This window comes from Theropithecus gelada, chromosome 7b (assembly GCF_003255815.1).
Source record: "Theropithecus gelada isolate Dixy chromosome 7b, Tgel_1.0, whole genome shotgun sequence".
Taxonomy (NCBI): Eukaryota; Metazoa; Chordata; class Mammalia; order Primates; family Cercopithecidae; genus Theropithecus; species Theropithecus gelada.
The window spans coordinates 17,867,027-17,879,026 of record NC_037675.1 but is presented as its reverse complement, the minus strand read 5'-3'; the positions used below and the strand labels follow the sequence as shown (position 1 = coordinate 17,879,026).

At 40.7% G+C, this 12,000-nt stretch overlaps 1 protein-coding gene across 3 annotated transcripts in view; it reads left to right on the top strand.

The window, feature by feature from the left end:
• The window catches only part of TTC23 (tetratricopeptide repeat domain 23), a 116,532-nt gene that overhangs the window by 22,497 nt on the left and 82,035 nt on the right, over nucleotides 1-12,000 (top strand). For all 3 annotated transcript variants that reach the window (XM_025392971.1, XM_025392973.1, XM_025392972.1), the window contains 4 exons: nucleotides 543-742; nucleotides 7,814-7,937; nucleotides 10,586-10,736; nucleotides 10,921-11,046. In XM_025392971.1, coding sequence (XP_025248756.1) covers nucleotides 563-742; nucleotides 7,814-7,937; nucleotides 10,586-10,736; nucleotides 10,921-11,046 — 581 coding nt within the window. In that variant the 5' untranslated portion in view covers nucleotides 543-562. The remainder of the gene's footprint in view (nucleotides 1-542; nucleotides 743-7,813; nucleotides 7,938-10,585; nucleotides 10,737-10,920; nucleotides 11,047-12,000) is intronic.

Here is a 12,000-nt window from a genome sequence, read left to right as displayed (position 1 = left end):
TATATATATATGTACATACAAATACATATGTATGTGCTAAGCTAATTTCTACTGGACTTTATTTATATATGTACATATAAATACATATGTATGTGCTAAGCTAATTTCTACTGGACTTTATATATATGTGTACATACAAATACATATGTATGTGCTAAGCTAATTTCTACTGGACTTTATATATATATGTACATATAAATACATATGTATGTGCTAAGCTAATTTCTACTGGACTTTATATACGTACATATGTATGTGTATAATACACACATATACACATATACATTTATATGTGTGTGTGTTTATATATACATGTGTATGTATGTGTGTATATGTATGTGTATATATATGTGTGTCCATATACATAAAGAAGGTTTAATTTAGTTGAAAGTAGAAATCAGCAGGTCAGTAGTAGCCACCATAATCTTGGGATATAATACTACTAATTTCAAAGAAATTATGGTATAGTGTTGAAATGTATATTTCTAAAAATAACTATGTAAATTATCATTTAACATCTTTGTTTTTTATTTTAAAATTAGAAGACAATGTATGTAAAACTATGCAAGAATCACAGGAAACCCACATATCCAACCACCTAGATGAAGTTGTTGCTGCTGTTAGCATCACTCATAGTAAGAAGTTCCAAAACAAGCTGCCTCAGACAGCACTATTCCAGCCTCCTCGAGAGAAACTCCACCTCTGTGAAGAGAAAGCAAAGTCTTATTCCAACAGTCACGAAGTAAGGAGACTTTTGTTTCTGTATTTCTACTCTGGGATTTGAGCTATAAGGTATAATCAAGAGAAGTAGAATGTTTTGGATTACATTCCTAATCTCAGCAGTTTGGTACAAGAGAGTATGTAAGACAGTGCCTTTGTTATAACGTGAATGAATGTAGTATCTCTAGGCTCCAAGCACAGCAGCTGGCACAGCCAACAACAAATATTTATTGAGGTCCCACTGTGTGCCAAGTCTGGGCACTGGGATACAACACAAACAAAGCAGATGAAGCTTCTGCTCTCATAGAGCTTATAATTCCTTATAATCTCAGATCTTGTTCTCTGCATGCTTCTTTCCCATTCTTTCCTCAAAAGTTTTACTCATTCACTAACTCATTCAGTAGGCATTTCTCTGTCACCTCTTATGTGTTGGGTCCTGTTCATCATTCATCATAAATACCTATTGTATGCCTAATATGTGCCAGGTGCCATGTAGGTACCAGGGGCACAGAAGGAAAAGCCACAGTCTTTGTCTTGGAGGGACTCGGGATTTGGTTGGGAAGATAGATGGGGGACAAATAATGGTAGTCAGTTTGATAAGTTCTGTGAGAGCTCGAGTGACATAGATACAAAACAGAAAGGGGTGGGCAGTGAGCCTGGAGGTGGTAGAGGGACAGCAGGTAAAGCACACTTTCTTGGGATGGGAGTTACGTAGACTGCATTAGTAAACAGTGCTTAGGAGTTGGACAGGTGAGGAAGAGGACCAAAATGTTCTGGACAGAGGTAGCAGATAGACAAGAGCCAAAGGTCTGAGGGAGTGCAGTCTGTTTGGAGAACTATAAGGAGCTGTCTGGGACTAATGTGTTAGTGACACAGGGCAAGATATGAAGCTGGATTATGGGCAGGAACTGAGGCCCAGAGGGCACTCAAGGCCTAGTGAAAGAGTTTTGATTTTCCCTTGAAGATGATGGAGGATTACCATGAGGTTATAAGTAGAAGCATGCCATGAGCAGGTTTGATTTTAAGAACAATCACTCCCATAGCTATGAAAGGTATGGACAAAAAAAGAGTAAAACTGGAAGAGGAGCATCAGTTAGGAGGATATTTGCAATAATCCTCCAATAATGAGGACCTGAACAACACGTGGCAGAGGCAATAGAAATGCTGAGCTCTTTTGAAAGGAATTTAGAAATGAAGTCAGTGGGACAGGACTGGATGACTGAGGGGACATAGGGAATGGGGATGTGAGAGTGAGAAAGATGGGGTGTGTGGAATTCCTACCACCCAAGGTCTGAGTCTGCTTGGATGATTGGAGACTTGCCCATGACCTTCATCAGTATAGTGAATACAGGAGAAAGACCAGGATTATAGAGAAAGAGCACAAATTTGGTTTTGAGGTTGTACTTGTTCATTATGCAACAGATACTCAGTACTTACTATCTGTAGGCTCTAGGCTGGCAGCCTTTCTCAACCAGACTTCTGCAAAAGAATTAAGCCCTCATGCCCAAAGGCATTTAACAAATGTAAAGAATTAACTTATTTTCTGTGTATCTAGAATGGTATTAAACATGTCGTTGTTCTGTGGTTCTGGTGAAGAATCCAGGATACAATGGTGAATAGGACAGACAAGGTACATACCCTGATGGACCTGAGAGGCGATCGACATTGTAAATGGACCAGATTCTTACAGACTGTGATAAGTGCTAAGGAGGACATAGAGTGGCTCTGTCTTGGGTAGCGTGATCAGGGAGGGCCTCCAGGAAGATAAGGTGAGACCTGAGGAAGAGAAGGAGCCAGTGTGGAGGAGCTGAGGGAAAAGGGTTCTAGGGAGAGGAAATAGCACACATAAAGCTACAAGGTAGGCACAAGCAGGACATATTTGAAGCAAGGAGAAGAAGCTGCAAGCTGACATTAAACATAGTGAGAGAGGCTGTCAGTTCACTTACGGCCTTGCAGGTTTCAAGCTAAGTGCCCTGGAAGGCCTTAAAAATATTTTCAGCAAGGTATTAACGTGATGTAATTTACTTTTTAAAATATCAGGTTTTTGGTAATTTTGTATTTTAAAGTAATTTCTGACTTACAGAAAAGGCACAAGATTCACTCGTTAACATTTGCTGTATTGCTTTGTTCTCTGACTCTCATTGTTTTTCTGAACTGAGAGTAAGTTATAGATATTATGGCCCTTTACCCCCAAATTCTTCAGTGTTTATTCCCTAAGAATAAAGCTATTCCCTTACATAGCCATGGTACAGTGATCGTAATTAGGAAATTAATGTCAGTATAATACTATTATCTAATCTGTAAACCTTGTTTATATTTCTTCTTAATAATGTCCTTTACAGAAAATGATCAGACCCATGGTTCAGTCTGTGAATTCATGCTAAATAGAGTTGTTATGTCTCTTTAGTCTCCTTTAATCTGAAACAGTTGCTTAACCTACTTTGTTTTTCGTGATCTTGATATCTTGGAAATATGGACTCTAATTGTTTTGTAGAATATCTTTCCTTTTGAGTTTGTCTTATGCTTCCTCATGATGCTATTCAGATTGTACATTTGGAGCAGGAATACCACAGGTGTGACATGGGGCGCTCCTTAGTGCGTCCTGTCAGGAGGTGCAGAATGTCTATTTGTCTCGTGACAGTGATGCCAACCTTGAACATTTGGTTAAGGTGCTGTGTGGCAGGTTTCTTTACTGCGGAATTGCTATTTTTCCCTTTGTAATTAATAAGTATTTTGTGGGGAGATTCACTGAGACTATGTATGTATTTAAAACTTCACTCCGTCAGTTTTAGTATTCACTGATGATTTTCACCTGAATCAATTATTACTATGATGTTTGTCACAGAGCCAGTCGCTGACTTCCACATGCTTTCAACATTTGTTTGTTGGCATTCTATTATAAGGAAGAGCTTTTCTTTCTTCACAGCTTATTTATCATTCATTTATTCCTATCAGTATGTGTTCAGGAAATTGTATTTTTCAAATACACTACAACCTACAACCTATTGTTTTCTTGGAAGCTCAGATTGTTCCATATCTGCCAATGGGAGACCCTTCAAGCTGACTCCTGAGTCCTCAATCCATCCCCTCATTGTTTAACCACTTCCTGATGCTACCACTTGCTGGCAAATCATCTCAACTTTCCAGCCTTATATTCCTTCATCTTTAAATTGAGGGGACCAGATTAGATTATTTCCAAGGCTCCTCCCAGTTTTGAAATTGCCTTGCTACTTCATACTTGTCTTCTGTCTGTCCCTTACCAATGCCTATTGCTAAAGCCACTGGGACTGGTAGAATAAAGGTTGGAAAACCAATAGGGATATTTGGACCATGCCTTATAACATAAGGAAGTGAAGGGAGGGCAAGCTGTTTCTTGTATACCTCTATCCCCGCTCAGGTCCTGAGAACCAAGGTTATTATCAGGGAAGCCCAACTCAGCCTGCACAGTCCCCTTTGCTGGAAATCTGTATTTGGGACAGATTCACTATCAAAACAGATCTCCCTCTTTTTGTCTGTCTGGATTCCGTGATGTTGTCATCATTTCCTTCTCTTTCATACACTGTAGTTGTTGTTCTCTTTCTCTCTCTCCAAAGAAGTCATTCCGTAAACTTCCTGTGTCTAGAGGCAATAAAAAGGTGATTCCCAAAAGAAGTACAAACAGCCAGCTAACACATGAAGACATTCAACCTCATCAATTTGGGGGAAAAATGTGGACTAAATCCAGAAGAAATGGGCCAACTGACAAATTGACAAACTAAAACCAAAACAAAAATTCCACAATTTGTACTCAGTTCAACATAAGGGGCATTTCTGCTCACATATGATGTGTTGAAAGTATGAACTGGTGCAACCTCTTGGAGAGGTACTTCAACAATAGCTACTCACAGCCTCAGAATTTTGCATATCCTTTATACAACGATCCCATTTGGAGGAATTTATTTTGTGGGAATGTTTATGGGTGTGTGCAAAGGTATCCATACGGGATATTCAGTGAGTAAAAAATTTGCAGACACCTAAATGCCCAATAAAGAGTGGATTGAGTAATGCGGTTATGATATAATCATATAATAAAATACTGTAGAGCCATTCAAACTTATATCATAGAAGATGACATGAGAAATTATTCATATATTGTTAAAACAGCAGACTGTAAACCTGCAAGTAGCTTATGAACCTATTTTTGAAAAAGAAAAAATAGCCAGGCGCAGTGGCTCACACCTGTAATCCCAGCACTTTGGGAGGCTGAGGCGGGCAGATCGTGAGGTCAGGAGATCGAGACCATCCTGGCTAACAAGGTGAAACCCTGTCTCTACTAAAAATACAAAAATTAGCCGGGCATGGTGGGGGGCGCCTATAGTCCCAGCTACTCGGGAGGCTGAGGCAGGAGAATGGCATGAACCCGGGAGGTGGAGCTTGTAGTGAGCGGAGATTGCACCACTGCACTCCAGCCTGGGTGACAGAACGAGACTCCGTCTCAAAAAAAAAACAAAGAAAAAAGAAAAAGAAAAAATATATAGATTCATAAAAATAAAGAATAAAGGGATATTTAGCTGCCTAGATATCTCTAGGGGGAAAACTTACAGGTGATTTTTAGTTTTTATCTTTCTGCTCGTCTGTATTTTGACAGTGAGCATACATTATTTTTGCAGTAAGAAACATGTTACTATAGAAAAAAAATGCCACAGTCCACCTTCTTTCAGCACTTTATGGTGAGCATGTATTCCTTAGCTTCCTCCTGCTAGGTCACAAAAGTGACTCTTCTTTGGCCAACTGTCTGGCTGTGTATTTTTGTCTAGAAAAATGTTGTTTTAGGGTGAAGGTATTTCCAATGCATGTAGGAATTGTGTGGAAATGCAAGTCCTTTGAGCTTTGACATTGATGGGGGTGCATCCTAGGGGCATCCTGGGTCTTCTCCACAACTCCATCGTTGTTCTTACCTTTCTTCCTCTGCTTTGACCCCTTCAGCTTTCTTTCTTCAGCCATCTCTCTTGCTGTTCTGACTATCTGCTGCTGCATAACACCCCAACAACTTAGTGTCTTAAAACAAAAACAGCGATTCATTTTCTCATGAGCTTGCAGTTTTTGCAGAGCTCAGTGGGGTTTGCTCAGCTTTGTTCCACACAGCATCAGCTGGTCTTGAAAGGTCTGGAGAATCTGGTGCCAAAATGGTTCACTTTCTATGTGGGTCTTTCTATGTGGGTCTTCTCTCCATGCGGCCATGTTGGCTTCCTCACAGCACTGTGGTTGGGTTCTGTATTAGTTTGTGGTGCTGACATAATAAAATTCCACACATGCTGTGGCTTAAAGAACAGAGTTATTTCCTCACAGTTCTGGAGGCTGGAAGTCCAAGATCAAGGTGTGAGCAGGGCTTGATTTCATTCTAAAGCCTCTCTCCTTAGTTTGTAGATGACTGCCCTCTTGCTGTATTCTCACATGGTCATTTCTCCATGTGCATGCCCATCCCTGGTGTCTTTTCCTCTTCATATATAAGGATACCAGCTGTATTGGACTAGGGTCCGCCCTAACACCTCCTTTGAACTTAAATCACCTCTTTAAAGATCTCATCTCCAAAAACAGTTAAATTATAAGCTGCTGGGGGTTGGGACTTAAATATATAAATTCAGGGAGGTTGGGGAGGGGACACAGTTCAGCCCATAACAGGTTTCAAGTGTGAGTACCCAAGAAGGGACAGAAAGCAAAGCCACCAGTTCCTTTAGACTGTGGCCTGAAAATTGGTCCTGCATCATTTCCTCCAGGTTCTATTGGCCAAATAGTCATAAAGCCCAGATTCACAGGGAATGGGACATAGACCCCCATCTCTGGATGGAAGGAGTATCAGAGAATTTTGGAGCTGAGGGTTTTTGTTTGTTTGTTTGTTTTGAGATGGAGTCTCGCTCTGTTGCCCAGGCTGGAGTGCAGTGGTGCGATCTCGGCTCACTACAAGCTCCGCCTCCCAGGTTCACACTGTTCTTCTGCCTCAGCCTCCCAAGTAGCTGGGAGAACAGATGCCCACCACCACACTTGGCTAATTTGTTGTATTTTTAGTAGAGACTAAAAATACAGGGTTTCACCATGTTAGCCAGGATGGTCTCAATCTCTTGACCTCATGATCCACCCACCTTAGCCTCCCAAAGTACTGGGATTACAGGTTTGAGCCACCGCGCCCGGCCTGGAACTGTGTTTTAAAACTACCAGCTTTGCTTTGAGGATATGGCTGCTCTGAGATCACCTCGAGCTGGGAATCTAGTTTTCTGTTCTTTTTGTCCTAGCCCTGAATGAAAATGTGCTTCTCACTGCTTTAATCAACTCTGTAAGTCCTGCTGATCTCATTTGCTATGCTAGTGTAGATGGCTAAGGAGAGTTTTGAATTGAGAGCTAAAGTATAGTATTTGACAGCCTGGGCAACATGGCAAAACCCTATCTCTACCAAAAATACAAAAAAATTAGCCAGGTGTGGTGGTGCACACCTGTGGTCCCAGCTGCTCAGGAGGCTGAGGTGGGAGGGTTGCTCGAGCCCACCCTGGAGGTCGAGGCTACAGTGAGCCAAGATTGTGCCAGTGTACTCCAGCCTGGGTGACAGAGTGAGACCCTGTCTCTCTCTCTCTCTCTCTCTCTTTCTCTCTCTCTCTCTCACCCTAACTCTAACCCTGTCTCTCTCTCTCTCTGTCTCACACACACACACACACACACACAAAGTATAGTATTTGCAAACACTACCATTTGCCCCTGTTGTGCCTGCATATGGAGTAGCTGTTCATTGGTGGACAGCTGGGAAACCTAGAGAATGACTAGATGTCTGCTCTACTTTTTGTATTTTTTAAATTCTATTTCTTTTTTTCACCTTTAAATGTGCCATAAATTGTACTTCTTATGTTTATTGTCTATTTCATCTTACCAGCTGTACACTCTACCACCCCAAATAGATCTTTGTCTGTTTTGTTCTCTGATACATCTCAAGTGCTTTGAACAATGTTTTGCACATAGTAGTCACTCAGTATTTATCAAAGGGATATAAAAGCACATTGATTTTGTGTTTTGTGACTCTTAAGTTTTAAGTCGTATAACTGGTAAGCCTGTTTTCTCTTCCTAACAGTACAAACAGGCCATCCACGAGCTTGTGCGTTGCGTAGCACTGACAAGAATTTGCTATGGAGACTCACATTGGAAACTAGCAGAGGCACATGTTAATCTGGCTCAAGGCTACCTCCAGCTGAAAGGTAAGCTCGCCTTAGACCGAGGGTGATCAATTGGTTGATTTCTGCTGTTCTCCCCAAAATTTGATTCATACTTAATTCGAAGGATGGGGTTTTTTAATATTCTTCTTTCTAAATACCAAGAAGCCATTTCCTTTTAGAAAGAGTTGATAAAGTATATAACATGTAAACATTCAAAGGGGAAAAAGGGAAAAAATATTGTAACTTTTTTTTTATGATTTCAAAAGTAAGGTTCTTAGGAGAAAATTAATCTACAAAGAAGACTTTGTAGGAAAAAACCCAAGGTATGGAATAGGGGCCCAGAATGGGATTCATTCACACTTTTATTGGAGAATCTCTTGACTGTAAATAACCAAAAAATTTAAAAAGACTAACCCAAATTGATATAAACAAAAGTTTTTGGCTCATACAACTGAAAAATTCAAGAGAAAAACTTGCTTTAGATTTAGCCATATCCAGTGTTCAAACAATGTGACCAGGATTCAGTTTGTCTCTCTCCCACTGCTTGGCTCTGTTTTTCTTGGTATTTGCTCCATTCTTAGCCAGGCTTTGCCCACATAGTGGCAGCAAGACTGCCTGCAACTTTAGGCTTCCCTTATAAGCATTCCCAGGAGTAAAATAATGTCCCTCTACCAAAATCCTAGAATATGGGAAGGGTTCTAATTGAAACAACTTGGGTTGTATACCAAAGGCAAGGAGTAGTCTGATTGGCTAAACCTTCCTTTTGGCTTCATTGGATCCTGAAGGAGAAGCAGGCCTTCGCCAAATCACATGGATTGGATGTGCAGGAGCCAGGCATCCCAAAAGGGAAACGGGAGACTGGGTGCAGGGAAGACAAAAACAATAGACACCGAGGATGTGATAATGGCTTCTACTTACTGACTGTGCAGCCTAAGACAAGATGGACAAGAGCATCTCTCTGCTCAGCTTCTTCGGCTGTAAAGTGATAATGATGGTGATGGTGATGCTAACTTTCCAGGGTTGGCCCAGTGAATAAAGAAAACAATAGAAGTGGAAAACACCAAATGCCAAGCATATTCTATACCAAGCATATTCATTATTGCCATGCAATCAATTTGGCCAAATCTGATTGTAGACTTGTCCTACCTATCAGATCAAAGCTGTTAGGGACCTTGGAGATTATCTAGTTTAAACTCTGCCCTCCCACCCCGTTTTGTAGATTCAGGGAAAACAATGAGTCTGAGTTAGAACAGCTTACCCCATACCACACTGTTAATAAGTAGCTGATCTAAGACTCAGACCTAGGATTTCAATGCCAGTTTGTCCTGCCATCCGGGGTTTCAGATGATGCTTTTCTTATACAGCCTGCTGCCTCTCTGCGTGATAGTCCTTCTCAATTTAAAGTAAGAGTAGTATCTGCCATTTATTAAAGTCTCATTTGGTGCCAGGCATCATGTTACTTTCCATGCATAACCTTGTTCAGTCCTCACCACGGTCCTCAGAGGTGGGTATTTTTAATATCCCTGTTTACAGCTGAGAAAGCTGAGGCCAGCATTTTATAATAAGTGGTAGAGCAGGGGATCCATTCTGGGCAGTCTGACTTCAGAGCCAATGTTCTTGAACTTCACCCTATGCTGCCTCCAGTAAATTGAGTTCAGGGACTTGACACAGTTGAAAATACAGTCCACCATGCTTTGTGTAATATCACAAGCACAGGTGGCACTAATACATGTGTGTGCTTTTTAAAAATATGTAATAAGATAATATCGTGTAAGAATTCCCACATGAAAAGCATACCCTTGACTTTCTCCATTAGAAAATATATTCTTCCTGTTTTATAGACATAGGAACAGAATTAACTTCATATTTTGACAGGTTTTTTTAGAGATATGAGATACAATTTTGTGTAACTAAGAACATAAGATGGGGGCTGTGTGTATGTGAGTGGAAGTGGGTGTCAGTGTAAGGGAGGAGGATGGGAATACAGGGAAGTGCAAAGCCCTGAAGCCTTGCTGGCTTCAGTCCTCCCTTCCCACAGATTAACAAGCCCATGGAGGAACACTGGAACACACTGAGGAATTCGCTCTTAGTAGTAATTTTTTTTTTTTGCTCCATTTTGTTTCATATTAGTCTCTTACCACATAGGAATACGAAATTATCACACATTAATCTGTTACCTCACTGGAATTGTGTTTGTAAGTTTTTGTAGATATCAGATATGTATTATGTTAAAAAATAACTCTCTGACGTTATGATTATAGGTGAGTGAGCTGAAGATTCAGAATTTTTAGTATTTCATTACGATTGCAGTTACACAGCCAGGATTAAAATTCGTGAATATTTTATTTCCTGCCCAGAATGCTGTAGTTCTTGTATTCAATTTGTTTCTTATAATTATATGTAACATATTTTACTTCTGATATTGGTGAAGTTTCAAAGTTGTTCAATTCCAGCTCATTCTGTTTATTTCTAAAAAGGCCATTGGGGGAAAATTTATCTTGAGTACTTGGTATAAAACACTTCTTTGGTTGTTACAGTCACGACAGTGTTTCATGCTGCCCAGATACATCTCCATGTGCCATTTGACAATATGTGAAGGAGACCTTGTTAGATTCCCAGACTGTAGAGAACTGTATTCCTGTCCAGTTGAGATGAAAGAGAAACTGAGACCTCTTTTTCTTTGTCCACAGGACTGTCACTGCAAGCGAAACAACATGCAGAAAAAGCCAAACAAATCCTCGCCAACTCCATTGTGCCTCCCTATAACGAGAATACAGATGTTTTCAAGTTTTCCATTGAGCTTTTCCATACCATGGGCAGAGCTTTACTCTCCCTTCAAAAGTATCCTTTTGCCTCTAACTTTTACAAATAGAAATACTATTCATATAATACTTATGTGCCAAGTAAAAAGCTGATGCTGATGGATAACTTAGGAAGTGTGATTGGAAGTATGGGAACCAAGGAAGTTCAGGACATGGGGTGTAGAATCTAGAACCAAGTGGAAAGTTTCCTGAACACAATTTAGATTTAAGGAAGCTTCAGAGAATTTGACAAAAGCAGAGAGACTTTCAAAGGAGCTGCTACAATGTGGAAGGATTATAAAGGAAGAATGGATAGAAATTGAAGCACGGATCAGATTATCATTTGCACAGTAAGTTTCAAGTTTAGGATTTTGCTTACATGATGGCTGGAGGCTCTTTGCCAGTAGAATCTGTCTCAGGTAGGAGGAGCATCTCCATGAGGCTGCGGCTATGGCTTCTCCGGAGGCCACTGCGTAAAAGTAAAAGAGGAGCACAGTCATGTCAGAGCAGCCCTAACCAAGGCATCCATCAGTGACACTTTTCACTCTCTATGGAGTGCCCTCATATCCACCCTGGGTCCCGGAGTTCTGATCATTATTCTCTTGACTTTCTTTTTACCTGCTCTCCCTCCTCACCCCCAGCCCCTACACCCTTCTCTTCCTCCCTCCGTTCCTTTTTTCCCTGCCCTGCTCTGGTCTAAAATGCTTCAACAGGTTGCTTTTATGATGAAAACCTAAAAGGAGAAAGATCTTAAACATATCTGAATCCATGATAATGAAAGGATTGTTCTTTGTTCCTCGCCTTACTCCATACTCACCAAGTAAACTCAGCTGGAAGAGATATGAAGAGAAAGGTTCTGCGTAGTTAGTACTTTTATCTCTCTCCAAAGGGCAACCTAAGCCAATTCCTCAGAGTATTGGGGTGACAGAGTTTGCCCACACTCTTTGGAAAGGTGGACTTGTGCAGAGGAAAAGATGAAGAAAGGTCTGTGTTGGAAGAGGCAGAGAATCCCAGTTGACCTACATGGCTTCCCTCAGCCAAACCTGGAAGAATTCAGTTTACCTTCCTAACTAGATTGTGTGTGTAAGTTGATTCCCAAGACAACTCAGAGAACCCACAGAATCATTTTAAGAAAATTGCTAGGAAAGGGCCCCAGGAGAACACACCTAATGCTTCCATGTGAATGGAAAATGGGAAGAACCAACTTTGACTCATCCAGTTAAAGGTATTTCTTTTGTGATCACAATTCCCCTTGTTCTTTTGTTTTTCTTGAGTGGTTTTTGAACTGCAAGTGCAGAGCTCAT